Here is a 16,149-nt window from a genome sequence, read left to right as displayed (position 1 = left end):
TTTCACTTCCTACATCCATTTAAGTGAAAAATTATGTATTGTATTTGCATCGTTGTCAAGAAAAGGGGTGAGTTTAAAAATAAATGCGTGCTGCTCGCCACCTGTACTGGGCAAACTGGCTCTGCCGGCGCGGGGAGCCCCCCCGAGGGGGAGCAGCACGACGTGGGTGCTCGGGCCCGGCGCCCCCCGGCTCCCCCCGCCCCGTGGTCTGGACGCGGTGGGGCGCAGGGGGCGGCGGCTTCTGCCTGAGCGGCTCCCGGTGCGGGCGGGGGGGCTGCGGGGCCGCTGCTGCACCTGCCGGCGGAGGGGGGGGAGGGGGGGTCGCTCGGCAACGGCCGCGGGGCCGGGCCCGGTGTCGCGGCGCTGCCGGAGCAGGGCCCCCCCGCCTCGTTCCCCGCCGGTTGCTCGGGCGGCGTTTCTCCCCTCCCGGTGCCCGTGGCCAACTGGGCACGGCCGGGCCCCCGCCCTCCCGCCGTAGCGACGGCTCCAAACACGGCAGCGACCGCCGCCGCGCGGGGCTGTGCCGGGCCGGGGGGCTGAGGCCGGGCATGGCGGGGTTCCGCTGCCCCCGGTGCCGCATGGCGCTCGGCTCCCGGCCGCTGCTGCGGCTCCACGAGGAGCGGCTCTGCCCCGGGGCCCCCCCAGCCGCCACCTCCTGCCCGCCCGGGGGGGCCCCGCTGCCGGCGGGGGGGGGACCCGGGCACGGCGGGGCGGCCGCAGGACACCCCGGTACCGTGGGGCCGGGCACGGGGGCGCGGGCGGGGCGGGACGGTCGGCGGGGGGCGGGGGCGCGGCGGGGGCCGAGGGGGCGGCATCGCAGCCAGCGCGGCTGGGTCCCGCCTGGCCTGAGCCGGGGGCACCCTGCGCCCCCCGCATCCCGCCGCGCCGCCAGGGTGGGCGTCATCGCCCCTTCCCCTTCCCTTCTGCTCCCGCGAGGTCGGGGCGTCCCCGCGCTGCGCCCCCCCCGGCTCCTTGTGCTTCCCAGGCTGCCGCCGGCCGGGGGGGGCCGGGGGGACGGGGGACCCCCGGGGCAGGTGCTCACCCCCCGCGAGAGGGCCCTGCTCCGCCCGGCCGGCGCCGCTTGCTGGAGGCCGCCGGGGGAGGTACGGCCCCGCGCCCGGGGGGGGCACCGGCACCGCGGCGGCTCCCCGCGGCCGGTGGTCTCCAGCCGCTGCCGCCCGTTGCAGCCCCCCGCGCAGCAGGAGCCCCGGCAGGGCCCGGCCCCGGGGCACGGGCGGCAGCAGCCGGCGCTGCGGGAGGCCCATGAGCGCCGCGTGTCCGAGATCCGGGCCCGGACGCGGCGGCTGGAGCAGCAGAGGGAGGGTGAGCGCCGGGCGGTGGGGCGGCACCTGCGGGGTGCGGGGCGCCGGGAGCGGGGCTGTGCGGGCCCCGCCGAGCCCCCTGACCCCGCCGTCCCGCAGCGCTGTGCCGGAGGCTGGCGGCCCGGGCAGCCGCGACCCCCCGCCCCGAGCAGGGGGAAGTGGAGCGGAGCCGGGCCCTGCGGGACCAGGCCGGGCGGCTGCGAGCGGCACACGGCGGGTGAGCCCCGGGGGGGGACGGGGCTCCGCGCCCCGGGGAGCGCCCGGGTGCTGCCCAGCAAGGGGCCCTCGCCCCCCGCCACCTGCCCGTTCCTCCCCCAGGGCCGCGCCGTGCCTGGAGACCGCCCCCCCCGCCGGGCCGCTGGCGGCCGAGGCCAGGTGAGGGTCCGCGGGCGCTGGGGGGGCCCAGCCGAGCGCCCTGGGGCCGCGGCGGCGGCTGACCCCGGGCTGTGGCAGGGCGCTGCGGCTGGCCTACCTGCGCGCCGGCGGGAGCGACCCCGCCATCCTGGACCAGCTCCTCCAGGCCCAGGTGGAGGCCACGCTGCTGGAGAAGGGACCCGCGGGGCTGCGCGGGGGCAGGCGGACGGGTGAGCCCCAGCCCCCGTTAGGGACCCTGGCTCCGTGGCCGGCAGCTGAGGCGCCCCCGGCTGTGCCGGCAGAGCCCCCCGGCGCGGGGGGACGGGGCCTGGATGCCGCGCTGCTGGCCCTGGAGCTGGAGAACCGGCGGCTGGAAGATGAGCTCTTGGCGCTGAAGGTCAGGAGGGAGAGGAGAGCCGATGCCGGTAGGTGCAGGGCCCCAGGGATGGGGCAGCCCCCACTGCACCCCACAGCCCCCGGCTGCCTGTGGGGTCACAGTCGGAGCCCCTGGGCTGCCTATGGCGTGTGCAAGTGGGGAGGCTGCAACAGTGACGGCGCTGAGTGACAGCGATCCCTTTGGCATTAAGCGGGGAGAGTCACCGCAGCAGCACAACCGGGACAGCCAGCGGCCTGAGCACCAGCCCGGTGGGATGCTTGGGGAGGGGGCTGCTGGGGGGGGGGGGGGGGGGGGGGGGGGGGGGGGGGGTTAAACCCCGCGCCGAGTTGTTCCCGTCCCCCAGGCTCGTGGGCAGCCCAGCAGCACGCGGAGGAGCTGGCCCAGCTCCAGGCAGAGGTGGGGATGCTGCGATGCCACGCAGAGTGGATGGGGCCACAGCTGCCCCCCGCCATCCTCCCGCCCCCCGCGGCCCCCCCACTCCTGCCAGCCCTGGCCCCACCAGAGCTTTTTGCAGTAAGTGCCTTGTCCCAGGGTGATCCCAGTTCTCCAGGGAGGGGAGGGGAGATGGGGTTGGGCTGCTGAGCGGGGCAGGATGAGTGTGGGGAGGTGATTTGGGACCAGCTTCCTTGGCTGCAGCTGGGGACACAGCTGGGGACGCGGCTGCCCCACGGAGCCAGGGCCATGGGGGCAGGTGTGTCCCCCAGTGCTGACCCACAGGTGTGTCTCGCTCTGCACACCCGACGCCATGTGTGGCACCGGGACCCCCCTCCCATTAACGCCACCTTCCTCCTTTCCCAGGAGTCCCCCAGGCCAGCATTGACAGGCAGCCCCGCAGCCCCCAGCCACCCCCGTGTGCCCCCCAGCCTCCCCCTTGCCCCCTTCAGGGCCCTGGAGGACCCTCCTCCTGCTCGGGAGCCCCCTGCACAGCACAAGCCTCGCTGAAGGTGAGCCACGAGCAGGCGGTGTCCCCATGAGCAGGCGGTGTCCCCACGGCCCTGCCCCGGCACCCCCTCGCCAGGCTGGAGCAGGACACCGGGTCATAGTTAACAAGACGCGCCATGAAGGGAAGGCAAAAATTGGTGTTACAGCTGCAGGGCTGGGGGCCTTGGGCCAGCTGTGTGATTAGCGCTGGGGACACAACCAGTTTTTCCCCCTCTCCTTCCCTGCGGCTCGCTCCTCCAGCCCTCGCTAGGGGAAGCCTGACCAGAGGCACTGACAGCTCAGCCCTGGGAACCAGCAACACCCACAGCAAGACTTCCTCCCCTCTGGTGTTGGCCACGTACTAAATAAATCGCTTCAACCTGTTGTTCTTCACTTCTCGGCCTTTTTTAATACATACACACATACAGTTGGCCTAGAGCAGCCTCTCATCCCCGCTTGGGCCCACGCAGGGAGAGAGGCTGGCCCAGAGGGTAGCTGTTACCTCTGTCCAGAGCCACCATCCCACAGAGGGACATAAAGTGGAGGCTGAGCAGAGCCAGTGCTGCACCTCAGCAGTGTCCCAGTACGCACAGAGGGTGCAGCAGCCACACAAGCACTTATCAGCCTTCCCCAGCATGTTTAGGCTGCTGGAGGCCAAGGGAGGCACCACAGGAACCACCACCAGGCTCAGCACAGGAAGAACCAAACACAGCCAGAGCTACGGCCTTATCCCATGCCCCAGCAGAAGGCAAAAAGGCTTTATATCTCAACCTTCCCATGCAAAGCTGCAGTGAGTTTCATCCATCCCTCCTCCCACCGGCAGCCAGCCCTTAGGCAGATGTGGATGGAAATGCCCAGGGAGCCCCCGAGGGTGCCAGGACTGAGACCCACAACCCTGGGGCAACCAGGTGAGGAACAGAGGCTGGAGCTTGTAACAGGAGGAAGATCAAGGCAGGGATTATTTGCTTACAATCTTTATTGGAGTCATACAAAAGTTGCCAAAAAGTGAAAAAATACACTATATACAAAACCATTTTCCTTGTAAGGAGAGGAGTGTCCAAGGTTAAGGAATTATCATACTGTGCTTTCAACTGCAGCCCCTGATTCTGCTTGTGGCCTTTTCTCTGTCTAAAAGGAAAGAGAAGGGTTTGTTTTTTTTTTTAAAAAACCAAGACACCACCTTACAGCACCAATTCATGCAGCAGTTCAAGGTTTCTGTAAGTTGAACACTTAAAATTACTACTTGTGCTTTGCTGGTCTTCAGAGGCCAACACTATCCTAAAATATTGACATGTAACAATTGTAGCCCAGGTAAGTAAGAAAACCCAGGAGTATCAAAAATACTTTGGGAAAAGGCCCTGTGCTGTAGTTCAGCCTGGCTCAAACACCCAGAAGATGTTTCTGTCCCACCCCACAGGCAAGTCTCCACAGCTGGTGTCTTCCCAGCCCAGTGTCGGACACCACAGTAGAACATGCATCCTGCCAGCTGGGGAACGCTCCCCATCCCATCCGGGAAGCCTTGTGAAAAGACCAGCAGGCAATAAAACCAGTACATCTACCAGGCACAAGCCCATGCCTGAACAGAGGGAAGGGAAGGAGAAAAACCCAAGAAGCATGACACGGACTCCTGACTCAGCTGCCCACCTCCTCTTCCATTTTTTCTGGAACCTCATTTCCACTGGGGACAGCATCAGCACCACCATTGACAGCCAGTTCTGGTTTGGATTTCTTAGCTTCATTCTCTCCCTGTTGGGTCTCCTCCTCTGGTTTCCTCTGAGAAGAAAATTATTTATAGTCTTCACAATGTACAAATTAAAGTTTAAGCTTTTTATTTTTTTAGACTTTTTTTAGACATCACTGCACATTTATTCAACTTCTACTTGCCAGGTTCAAGACAAGCTTCACTGTTATGATTTAACCAAAGTTCTGAGGCTTTGGCACAAAGGTCTCAACTGGAAGGCATTTCCAGTAAGACATTTAGGTGCTAGTATCCATAGTGCCAAATTATCCTTAGTTATAGTTCAGCAAGGAAACACAACTGCTGAGCCAGGTCACTGGTAAGGGGGTAGATCTAGGGCATCTATCACACTTACAATCGCCTCTGTAGAGCGCAGCAAAGCTGCTCCGGGCAAACCCAAACTGAAAGAGGCTGATATAACACAGGCCAGGCTGCGCCACAGCATCATACAAAATAAGATCCTATAGGGGATAACTAATTACATCAAACAGGAAAATAGCGCTCAATACAGCATCTCTTTAGAGGCAGCTTATTAGTACCATTATACTGGCTTTGCTATTCATTAAGTCCAGTTCTCCATTTCCACTTGGAAAGAAGGGATTCCAGCCCAGGCTGGTTGCTTGCCCTTTTCTTAAGATCTGTAGGCAACCCTGCTCTTCTTGCAGATGCCCTCTTGCAGAAGAGGGCACTTGTTCAGAGAGCACCTGCAGAAGCCACACAACTCTGCTCTGAAGTTAAACCAGTGCGGGTCAGGCAGGGTGCAGAGCCATCAGGAGCAGTCTCCTGGAGGCTGGGTGGCTCCCAGTGGAAAGGGGTTTCACACATTGTTTCTAGTTTTGCTTTTAGAGTGGTTTTTTCCATTATAGGGCTAAGTGAAGAAAAAAAAGTTTTAAGACAAGAAATCCAATTATACAGAGTAAGCCAAGAGTGCTTTAACAAACTGTTCAACTAGTAATTTCTGGACTCACCTTTTTCCTGACTAGGTGAGAGATGTCTGTAACGCACTGAGATGCACCGTCAGCTGCTTTTCTCACTGGAATCTGTTACCAGACATTGACACATGAGTAACAGCAAACAGCAATCCTCAGAGCAGACAGGAATTATCAAGATCCATCTTAAGTTAACTTACTGTGGAAACAGAGCCACCGTCTTCACGTTGTGCAAAGCCAGATGTAGTTCCAACCTTAAGAAAAGCAGAAAAAACACTGAACAAGTTCTGGCGAGACCATATATGCTTGTTTAGAGGACAGAAAACCCAGATCCTTGACACCTCAGTGCTGCAGCCTACACTTACACACCAGACAGATGCAACACTTGAGTCTATTCTCACATTTGGCTGACCTGTTGCTGCCCCAACACATTCAACTGCTATAGAAGCCCAGCATATTCCAGTTTAGTTTGGAACAGTTAGTGTTGGTGCACTTACTAAATAGCCTCTCTTCAGGCGTCAGCTGCCTTAGTTCCCTCCTCACAATCACAGCCTGTAGCATCCACCATCAGCCCCCAGTCCGTACCACCAAGTCTGAGCTCCTTCCACTGCTGGTTTACAAGTGTGACTGGAAGAACACTTGGTTAGAAGGAAACCACCGGGTGCACTAACCAGAGTTGCTTTCAGCGCCTGCTCAGCTACTCTTGCACTCTTTTGAGACTCCTTGGAATCTTCTATCTTTTCTTTAATTTCAGGAAGCAGTCCCTTTAGTTCTTCGATCTCCTTCTCATCTTCAGGGGATCCACTTTCTGCCTTCTTTATTCGCTCAGTGAGCATTGCTAGGACAAAAGAGCTATCATGGCAAAAAAATCTCAAGACAAAGTAGCTGTCCAGTGATCCTGAGGCAAGTACCTGCTAACACACACTGTTTCAACAATTCTGGTATCAGTACAGCCCGTTACCACTTTCAGACCCACAAATGTTTGCGCAGCAAGGCAGTAAGCACACCTAAGTACTTTTAAGGCAGTTAAAGTCTGCTCTGACTTGTGAAAGCTCTCATTCACTAGGCAGTTTTAGAAATCCTCTTACCCATTCTCTTGTCAATGACTTCCATGGATTTACCGAACTGCAAAACTGCCTCATCAAACTGGCTGTTGTAGTGGTACGCCAGCGCCAGCTGGTAGTGACTCTCAGCTAGCAGGCGGTCGTGAGCCTCCAGGTACTTCTGCTGTAGGGCCAGGCAGGCCTGAAACTCTTCTATAGCCTGTGTGTAGTTTTCTGTAGGAGAAAGCCACAAGGTCTTTGCAAACCACACTCACTTATCCAAACAAGCAAGATCTAAACCCTCATTCAGTTACTCCCCATTTTATTACACTTCATATAGCCTGAAAACAGAACCACCGTTGAACACAGCAGTTCGGTTCAGCAACAGGCTGCTCTCAGACTACCAAGTGACAACCCTGCCTCCCCCCTCAAAGACTGATTCGAGTCCAATTCCTCTCGTTCTCCCAGGAGCGCTTTGTCTACTCACAGCAACGCTGCTAACGAAGCAGCCGAGTCAAAGCCAGGCACACAAATCCTGATTTACCCACTACCAGAAACCGTATGTAACTGCTCCCAACTGCAACTTGAATCCAGAGCTCAGGACAGCCCCGGCTACCTTCCAGTCAAGCGCTCCACTGAATGCATTCTAGTGACACAAGACACAACCGTTTTGTAGCCCCAGTCCAGAAACCTGTCAGATTATTTCCAATGCTTGCCGTAACGGAAAACGTTACACTCTACTTGGTTTTAACAAGCTTAAGACATGTTTTTCACTGAAGGGCAAATAAAGACACATTAGAAAGTGAAAACCTGGGGCTTCCTTCCCACTCCTTTTTTCTGCTGCATAAGAGCCTTTCCTGACCATACCCCAAGATTTTGGAAAGTCAACCATTTTCCATTTGTGGTCTTTATGGTTCTGGAAGCGGCATGGTACTGACACCTCCCACCAAGCTCAGCGACTCACTGTTTCAATACAGCAGGTCTCTCCCAAGTTTCTGAAGATAACCAAACCCTGCCTATAAAGCAGAACACAAGGCTGGTTTTGATCTGGTAACACGCTACCTCCCACTCAGCCTTCCTTCAGCGTTCTGGAAAAGCACAAAGTACCCTGTTTAAGACACCAACTCGTTCATCCCTTGATTCCAAAGCTTCTCACATGGCTGCACTACCATAATCAGACAAAGCTTATTTTGCTTTCATCTTAACAGCCTTAACTCACCTCCATTCACTTTAAGTACAAAATCAAGCACAACAGAAAGTGGAACTGAACACTCTGTACGTAAGCATTAATACTAACCAGATTCAATGCTAACTTCTCCTAGCTTTAGATGAGCTTGAGCCGCATGGAGCTGAGCTTCTTTTGTTTCTTGTCTAAATCAAGAAAAAAAGTAGTTTTCAAAAACTGATCAGAATATGCCACATTCACCAATTCCTTATGCCACCTCCCATTTACAATGAGTTTCTCTAGCGCACATCCAAATTAGGACTTCAGTATTTACCTCTTGTAGATGACTTTTGCCAACTCCAGCATGTCCCAGGCTAGCTCAAGATTTCCAATTTCATCCTCCTCACTTTCCTGTAAAGACTAGAAATGCATTAAAGATTGAGTGACTTGGTTGCATATCACATCAAACACCAGCACTGAATTTCTAAGCAGCATTGTCAAGGAATAAATTTCTTGAAGAAGTCAACAGTTTACCACTAGGAGAAAAAAAAAAACGAAACAAAACACACAGAGCAGAAGTTATTGCATCAACCAAGATTTTGCCTGCAGCAAAGATGTTTTAAGTAGAACATAGGCTTACACTGTCGTCAGTTGATACAGCCTTAATTCTTTTTTCCAGAAATAACAGGGCACCAAGCACCAATATTATCCCAAGAGTAGGATTTCATTTAAGGTGCTGTTTAGATGAACCAAAAGCTAAGTAAAGGAGTTCCATGTTCCGCTTTTTAAATGAGCTTTTGAGCTTCCATTAGAATAGCCTGAGGAACAGACAGATATTCCAAACAGTTGTCTAGCATGCTTAGTAGCACACTTTAACAGGCTTCAGATTTTTCCAGGTGTTTTGACTGCTATATCAACATAACACCTCAGATTTAAGCAGCACTACACTTCCCACTAAATCCCCATCCTAATCAGGACTTCCTGGACTGGGTGCATTCAACATACACAGGGAGCCAACAAAACAAGCAGAGAATGAACTCTTGCAAGTAGCTAACTTTAGCCACAAGCTAAAGCAACTGTCCCTGCCCGTCCCTGCATTCACCAGGCTGCTTTACTCATCAGTAGACTGCAAGCATTTGTTTCAGCGCAGCTAAACAAGCCCAAGTTTACAGAGCTGAGCAAGATCCTGCAACGCAGACTATGCAGAACACGCTGCTTCTTTAGGCAATACTGGTTTTCAAAAGTAATTTCCTACACAAGACTAAATGAAATACACATGAGCTCTTATAAAGACTTTAACATGACATTTAGATAAACACTGCACTCTCCTATGAGCACACATATCAGAGCTCAGCAATCTCACCTTGTCTTCTACTGTCAATTCATTCTCCTTATCATCTTCAGCTTTATCATTTTCTTTATCTTCCTCTTCAGATTCTTCTGTTTCTACAAGGAAAGTAGATGAACAACATTTGTTGTTATGCTTGCTTCACATGGAGTCAGGCAGAATAAATATCCAGCCCTTATCCTTCCAGTGACAGGTTAGATGTGTGATGCAAGAAGAGCACAGATACATTAAATGCTCAGCAGCAGCCATCTTGCTGAAAGCGGTAGGCACCGTAGACTAAAGTAGTTCCAGGCTGCCTTAGCCCTTGTTTTAAGTTTAACTTCACATTATCTAGAACAGAAACTTAACACAGGATTCAGTTCTCACAAATTCATTGTGAATTCCCACTGAAACCACAGGATGCTGGACTGAGCTCTGGAGGTACCGGTCAATTGCTGGACTTCATGCTACAGATAACAGTTTTCAGCAAGATAGCTGCCAAACTGTGTAGAAATAAAGACTATTTCTGAATTCATGTTCCTCATGTCAGACACGTCGGCAATGTTATTAATGAATCTGTATTGTGCAGCACTGATTTGACTTCTGATGCTATGTAGGAGCACTACATGATCTATTCTACTTGTAGAAAAGATTTTTGGGAAAGTGTGCAATGAAGGAGTACGGCTAGTAACTTCAGAGCATTGGTTGACTTGCATGCTAAGGTCACACGCTTAGTTCCCATATCATGACTGCTAATTCCAGAGTAACATGAGCTTGATGGGACAGAGACTAGAGAACCCTCACCTACCACTGAGATGGCCAAACCTGTATCAGGACAGCTCAAAGGTAAACCAGAGGAGGTGTTAAGAAGTTAGACTTTTTAAGTAGTGGGAGAAGTCTGGAATGACACAGTACTAGATGAGGACGTTCAGGACTGTCCTCAGACTAGCAGAGTTGGGGATGGTGGGGGAAAGCAGCAGTATTTGTACATAAGCAGCCTTTCACAGGATAACGACGAGTGGATAACTATTCTTAGTTTATGTTCAGTCATACTACATCCAGACAGACACCTTGTTAGGCAGCTGTTCCACCAGTGAGGTTCACTCTGCTCAGCAGTACAAATCCTGTCAGTGTCCAAAAGGATTTAGTCTGAATGTTTACCACTCCTAAAATAAGGCTCTTCCTCTGAAGCAAAGTTACTGACAAGCAAAGTTTCAATTATCAGCTCATCAATTAACTTGTGCAATAGGAAGCACTGGCCTACTAAGACCATGCAAGTAATACTTCAGCAAAATGTGCAAGTTTTACTAAGTTACTCTAACATAATCCAGAAAAAAAGCTACAGTGAAGCAGGGAAGCAGAATGGCAGAAAAAGCTAGAGAGATGGAAGACTGTACTAGATAGTAACAATAAGCCTTCAGGTTCCAAGGCAAACTAAGTTTAGATTTGCCAACTAAATGCTTACTTGTAATTGTCAGAGAGACTCAAAGGGAGAGCTCCTTCCCCCCCACTAAAAGCGTATTTACTTTTCTTTTTAATGTATTCAGCTGTTATTTTTCTGCTCCACTTTTAAAATGAAGTATGGTTATAACCAGAGACAACTTGTGCTTCCGAACAACTTGTGCTGAAGGTTAGTGCAATACACCCAGACGCATGCAAGTGAACATCCATTCAGTATTCTCCACGAGCCTAGCCGTTACTTACACATTTCACAGGGCTCTAAGTTTGCTTTCAAGATTTGCTTTGCAGTTAGTTAAGCGTTAGTCTAAAGAAACTGAGACCATTCCTTGAAACTTTACTTGGATGTAAAATCCTCCAAAAGCCCCTTTACTGTGCCTTTTCCTTATTCTAAGGCAAACAGAAAATTCTGAATGGAACACTTTTTACCCATTGTTAGCCAAATCCATCAAGTCATCCACCCACAATAACTTCTCCTCTCACTGTTACCTTCTCCCTCTTCCATCAGGTCATCTTTCTCTTCTTTTTCTACCTTAGCACCTTCACCCTCTTCCACCAGGTCATCCTTCTTTTCCTCTTTCTCTACCTTAGCAGCTACTTCAGCCTTTTCTTCCAAGTCATTAGATGGCTCTTTGCCCTCTGCGGGCACAGGTTCCTTTGAGGACTCTGGCTCTTTGGACTCATCTGGCTTCTCTTCTGCAGCAGTCTCTACCAGCTCTTGTTTCTCCTCCACCTTCTTCTGTTCAGCTGCTTCTGCTGCCCCTTCTGCAGCTTCTTTCTGCTCCACAGCAACTGCTGCCTGCACTTCCGCTGTCACTTGCGCTACTGCCTTCTCTTCTTCCACAGCTGCCTCTGCCTGCCCTTCTACAGCCTCTCCCTTTTCCACAGCCAGATCTTTTTCTGTTGCTTTTGCTGTCTGCTCTGCCACATCTCCCTTCTCTTCCACAGTCACTTCTCCAGCTTCAGCCTCTTCTACAGAGGCTTCCACCTCCTTGTCTGAAGCTTCTATCATTCTCTCCTTCTCCTCAGTTGCCTCTGCTACCTTGTTTTCAGGCACCATCTTCCGCTCTTCTTCCACTACCTTCTCTTCCACAGCTGCTGTTTCTTTTGCAGCCTCCTTTTCCACAGCAACCTGCTGTTTCTGCTCTTCTGAAGTTACTTCTTTTTCCACAGAAGCCTCTGTCTTCTCTTCAGCCTCTTCAAGCTTTACATCCTTGTCAGCAACTGCTTCTTCTGTTGGTTTTTCTTCCGTGATGTCTTCCATTTCAACATCCTCTTCTTTGATTTCCTTCTCAGATAGTACTGGAGACTCTTCTGTAGACTTTTTGGCCTCTTCTTTTTCCCCCATGGCATTATATACCTGTTCTCTCAACTCTTCCCTTGCTTCTTCTACATGATTGAGGAAGCATAAACATTTCTTCGAGTTTAGTGATAAAAGACATTAATGGGCACTGACAATACCACCCTCAGACCCTCCAGTGTGTTGGTTTGTCACCAAGTTAGATGACATTCCTAAGAGGTCCATTTTCAAAGTACAAGGAATTAAGACACAACCAACATATTAACTTGAAATAAGCAAACCCTTCCCCAGACTGCATTATTGCAAGCAGCTGCTCAAGCAGTGTGCAGTTTTGCGCGCTAGCATTTTTAGTCACAGCTAAGCAAGAGGTGCCAGTGCTTTTAATAGTCTGGATTGACAGGAATTCCTGTATTATGTCCAGCTGCAGGTAGTATAAAATAGTTACTGTTCTTGGGCTTTTTACAGAGACTCTGACCTGCCCTACTACACACAATGTACTGCTACAAGGTTACAAAGCAGTTCCAGTTGACTGTGAAGCTTAAGAAAGCAAGTCTGAATGCAGTGCTTCAGGACACAGACACCTGGTGACCCTTTATGTGTGCTTTCAGTGACCAGTTCCTCGCAGGAGTTTAAGGGTTTTTTTTCAATCTTTAACAAAGATTAGAAGAATAAAAAAAGTCCATTCAGGCTGCTAGGAGTTTCAACAGAATGATTCAGGCTACTCAAGATACCGATGGACTGAACTTGGATCATTCAGACAAGAAAATGCACCTTGGTGCCTCCACGACAGGGCAGACAGCTTTACATACCATCAACAGTTGGTAACGCAGACTCATCTTCAGCTTTTTCTTCTTCCTCTTCAACCTGCACCCCTTCTAAGGCGTTTCCCAGCACACCATTTTCCATTCTAACAAGAACAAAAGTTTGTTATCCCTTAGCTCTTGTAATAACACCGCACAAGCTGCAATACCACAGCCCATCCCACCCAGTGCAACCTTGCTTACATGAAGTTCAAGTGTAACCCTGCCTATACAATGGTGAAATGCTGTTACGGCAGGCAGATTCTTAAACAAATGAGAAACTGTTAACATACCTTGCCAATTCCAGGAGAGATTTTCCATAATAAAAAAAAGCTTCTGCACACTCATCCGCTGTCTCACCATATTTTTTACCCCTACAAAAGCAACGAAGAATTATTTGCCTATGCCCGCTTCAGATTTTGGTACGTAAGCTTGAAAGCTAAAAATGCCTGACAGGAAGAATCAATTTCTTGGCTCGTCTTCCACAGTTTCAAATAACGGGTGCTCCTCTCAGCTAGATGTGGCTCTCAAACATCCAGCAAAGTAAATTAGTCTAAAACCCAAAGAGGTGTCACCCTCAGAGAACGATCAAGACTAGTAAACATGTTACTAGCAAATAACACTGTCATTTTCATATTAACGGACATCACAACCACACTGCAAAATAAAATACCAAATCCCTTTTTCTCCTTTGGGAAGCGCACCAGCAATTACTACCACAAAAGCTGTCTAAATTGCATACCAACTACAGTATTGTCCAACACTTGGGTTCAATTTGAACAGTTTGTCCTCTCCTCGTTTGTATTATAAACACAGCAGCACGTATGAAGTAAGAATTGCAATCTTTCCTGTGTAAGCCACATCAGTATAGTCAAGCTGAAACCCAAGCCCTATAAAAACACACAAAACATTCTATTACTCACAGTAAGCTCGCAGCTTCTTGGAACGCATTGACAGCAGCCGGAATATTTCCCATTACCAAGTGTTTCTGTCCTAAACCCAATAGTTTCTTTGATTCTCCATCCACATCCATACTAGAGGGGAGAAGAAATCAAATGCAGAATCCTGTTAGTTTCCATAGTAATTTCACATCCAGCTTTCAAAACCTAGTCAGCTTTATACAACAGCAAGTTGCATACATTACAATGGTTGGTTTGAACTATCAGGGTAGGGGTGGTTTGATTTTGTTTAAATCTGGACCAACTTTTAATTCTGATGGCCAAGGGCAGACAGATTGATTTTGCCAACCACCGCAAGAAGCTGGTATGACAAAGGATGCTAAAGAATATATTTCAAGTTGTTGCACACCAATACAATAGCCATGCATTTGAGAAAAACAGATGCAAGCCTTAGTTTCAATTCAGCACATCTCCCGTGGCTCCATTTCCAGAAGGAGCATCCCAGTGCAGCACCTTGAAGTGGGACAAGAGCTGCCCACAGAGGTACCGCTACATGCTGGCCACATACTTGTGCCTCCCAAACACTTTCCAAGCACTAACTCACAGAGCAGAAGATTCCTAAACAACAGCTAGTATTTGTGTTATTTATTAGCCCTTGAAAGAGCTTTGTTGCACTAGCCTGATGCAGACTACCAACGGGTGAGGGCAAGTACCCGGCACCTACAGTGCCCGCAGCAGCTGAACTTCAAGCCCGACACAAGTGAAGGGCGAGCGTTCTGCTTCCACTCGGCCACCCTGCACCTCACGTTCTCGGCTACTGACAGCTCCAACTCCCAGCTCACCTGTCTGTCTTGTCTGTGGACGTGGAAGGAGCTGCCAATTCCTCTTCCATCCTGCAAACCAAACATCGAGGAAGGGTTGGTAACAGGCCACCCGTTCCGCGGCGGGGCGAGCCTCAGGGTGCCCACCGGCCGCCCCACCAGTCCGGTGACAGTCTGAGTTACAGGCTGCCGGGCAAGCAGCCGCTCCCGCCCTCAGGCTGCACCGCAACAGGCCCGGCCAGCGGCTCCGCAGCCCGGGCCGCCCCCCGCACACCGGCGGCGACCCGCAAAACGCGGAACCTTGTGTTCCACGCCAACCTTCCAGCCAGGGAAGCAGCGGTGCGGCCGGGCCGCCCTCGCGGCACCGCTGCGGGCGGCCGCTGGGCCCCGGCCGGCAGCTGACAGGAGGGGGCGGGGGCGGCGCTGGCGGAACAAAGGCCGGGCGAGGCGGGCAGCGGCCGGGCCCCCCGCCCCGGCAGACAATGGGCGCCTTTCCCGCCTTCCCCCGGCCCCGCCCCCGCCATTGGCGCCAAACCCCGGCGGCGGCTCCTGATGGGCTGGCGGCCCGCCGCCACGTGACGCTGCGGGACCACCCACCCCCGCCCCCCCCGCCCCCCGCCGCTCCCCCTCCCCCAACCCGGCCCACAGGCAAGGTTCCGCGGCATCGGCTGCCCCCAACAAAGATGGCAGCAGCCGCGCAGGGGTCACGTGGTGGCCCCGCGCGAGCCGAGCGGGCCCAGCTGGCGCTGGAGGAGCGGGACGGCACGTACCACCGCCGGTGGGGGGGGTAACGGAGGTGAGGCGGGGGCACGGGGGGCAGGGGTGGCAGCCCAGCCGGCGCCCCCAGCCTTCCCCCCCCCCCCCCCCCGAAAGGAAACCCTGCCCGCCGCCCCCCACCCCTCCCGTCACCCCCGTGGCGCGAAAGCGGCCCCCTCACCCCTGCCGCCACCCCCCATCCTCCGGACACGCACACACCGTGACCGGGACCGGCCCGCGCGGCCCTACCTAGTCGGGGAGGCCGGCGCGGGCTCAGCGCGGGGGGGAGCGGCGACGGCCGACGCTTGCATAGAAGCTGCTGGAGAGAGGGGCGGCGGCGGCAGAGTGCAGACCCCTGCCCCTCCGGCTGCCTATATACCCCCGAGGACACGCCCCGGCCCGCCTCGCGGCGCGCGCACGCCGCGAGAGGACTACCGCTCCCGGCATGCCGCGCGCCCGCCCTCCGCGGGACGCTCGGGGCTCCGCCGCGCGGGGCTCGCTGGGAAGCGTAGTCTCGGGGGGGAGGCCGCGGCGGGGCCGCGCGGCACGCCGGGAAGTGTAGTGCCGGGCGAGGCGGGGCGGAGGTGCGCGGGAGGCGCCGGGAAACGGAGTTCGGATGGGAGGGGGGGCGCCGCCGCGCGGCACGCCGGGAAGCGTAGTCCGCGCCCGCCCCGGCCCCGCCGGGCCCGCACTGCGCTCCGCACGCCGGGCTGGGCGGGCCCCGGGGCAGGGCGGCCGTGCCGTGGGGGCTGCCCGCGGGGAGAAGGGCCTGCCCCGGAGGCGGGGGAAGGTTCGCGCCCCGGCGCAGGCCTCGGGCCGCGGGGAGGGCGAAGCGAGCGCCTGCTCGGAGCCCGGGCCTGCCCCCGCCCCGCGGAGCCTTCCGCTCCGTAGCCAGGGCGGGCGCTCGCTAACATGGCGC

General features: G+C 54.2%; 2 protein-coding genes across 10 annotated transcripts; one reads left to right on the top strand and one right to left on the bottom strand.

The window, feature by feature from the left end:
- The first annotated feature begins 287 nt into the window (after positions 1-287).
- On the top strand, positions 288-3,387 carry CCDC17 (coiled-coil domain containing 17). 7 transcript variants are annotated; one of them, XM_040609922.1, is made up of 9 exons: positions 288-1,323; positions 1,422-1,539; positions 1,641-1,697; positions 1,776-1,906; positions 1,979-2,101; positions 2,256-2,321; positions 2,417-2,586; positions 2,872-3,017; positions 3,162-3,387. In XM_040609922.1, exons 1-8 carry the CDS (start codon positions 549-551, stop codon positions 3,013-3,015), a joined length of 1,584 nt encoding a protein of 527 aa, XP_040465856.1. In that variant the 5' UTR covers positions 288-548; the 3' UTR covers positions 3,016-3,017; positions 3,162-3,387. The 7 variants fall into 7 exon arrangements, 6 of the variants coding, with proteins under 6 accessions (XP_040465856.1, XP_040465853.1, XP_040465857.1 ...); XM_040609919.1 differs by having other exon boundaries at positions 1,776-2,101; XM_040609920.1 differs by having other exon boundaries at positions 289-1,323; positions 1,776-2,101; positions 3,256-3,387.
- Positions 3,388-3,952: 565 nt separating this feature from the next.
- LOC121095657 (nuclear autoantigenic sperm protein) lies at positions 3,953-15,640 on the bottom strand. 3 transcript variants are annotated; one of them, XM_040610822.1, is made up of 15 exons: positions 15,480-15,640; positions 14,496-14,546; positions 13,678-13,788; positions 13,048-13,128; positions 12,764-12,861; positions 11,144-12,043; positions 9,233-9,315; positions 8,204-8,280; positions 8,002-8,075; positions 6,750-6,938; positions 6,333-6,499; positions 5,862-5,915; positions 5,701-5,772; positions 4,639-4,767; positions 3,953-4,122 (listed from the first exon to the last, which is right to left on the bottom strand). In XM_040610822.1, the coding sequence occupies exons 1-15, from the start codon at positions 15,539-15,541 to the stop codon at positions 4,069-4,071; spliced, it is 2,202 nt and encodes a 733-aa protein (XP_040466756.1). In that variant the 5' UTR covers positions 15,542-15,640; the 3' UTR covers positions 3,953-4,068. The 3 variants fall into 3 exon arrangements, with proteins under 3 accessions (XP_040466756.1, XP_040466755.1, XP_040466757.1); XM_040610821.1 differs by having other exon boundaries at positions 8,204-8,289; positions 15,480-15,639; XM_040610823.1 differs by lacking the exon at positions 11,144-12,043 and having other exon boundaries at positions 8,204-8,289; positions 15,480-15,629.
- Positions 15,641-16,149: the final 509 nt, after the last annotated feature.

Source organism: Falco naumanni, chromosome 11, assembly GCF_017639655.2.
Source record: "Falco naumanni isolate bFalNau1 chromosome 11, bFalNau1.pat, whole genome shotgun sequence".
NCBI lineage: Eukaryota > Metazoa > Chordata > Aves > Falconiformes > Falconidae > Falco > Falco naumanni.
The sequence above is the reverse complement of the archived record's forward strand: the minus strand, read 5'-3'. Positions and strand labels throughout refer to the sequence as shown.

Bases quoted from the DNA above. Each gene is read 5' to 3' on its own strand.
- CCDC17 (XM_040609919.1), top strand. From the start codon at position 549: ATGGCGGGGTTCCGCTGCCCCCGGTGCCGCATGGCGCTCGGCTCCCGG. The intron at 1,324-1,421 runs GTGAGCGCCGGG...GCCGTCCCGCAG, and splicing joins GCTGGAGCAGCAGAGGGAGG to CGCTGTGCCGGAGGCTGGCG. The intron at 1,540-1,640 runs GTGAGCCCCGGG...TTCCTCCCCCAG, and splicing joins CTGCGAGCGGCACACGGCGG to GGCCGCGCCGTGCCTGGAGA.
- LOC121095657 (XM_040610821.1), bottom strand. From the start codon at position 15,541: ATGCAAGCGTCGGCCGTCGCCGCTCCCCCCCGCGCTGAGCCCGCGCCG. The intron at 13,129-13,677 runs GTGAGTAATAGA...TTGCTTTTGTAG, and splicing joins CAAGAAGCTGCGAGCTTACT to GGGTAAAAAATATGGTGAGA. The intron at 6,500-6,749 runs GTAAGAGGATTT...CTTTTGTCCTAG, and splicing joins AGTCATTGACAAGAGAATGG to CAATGCTCACTGAGCGAATA.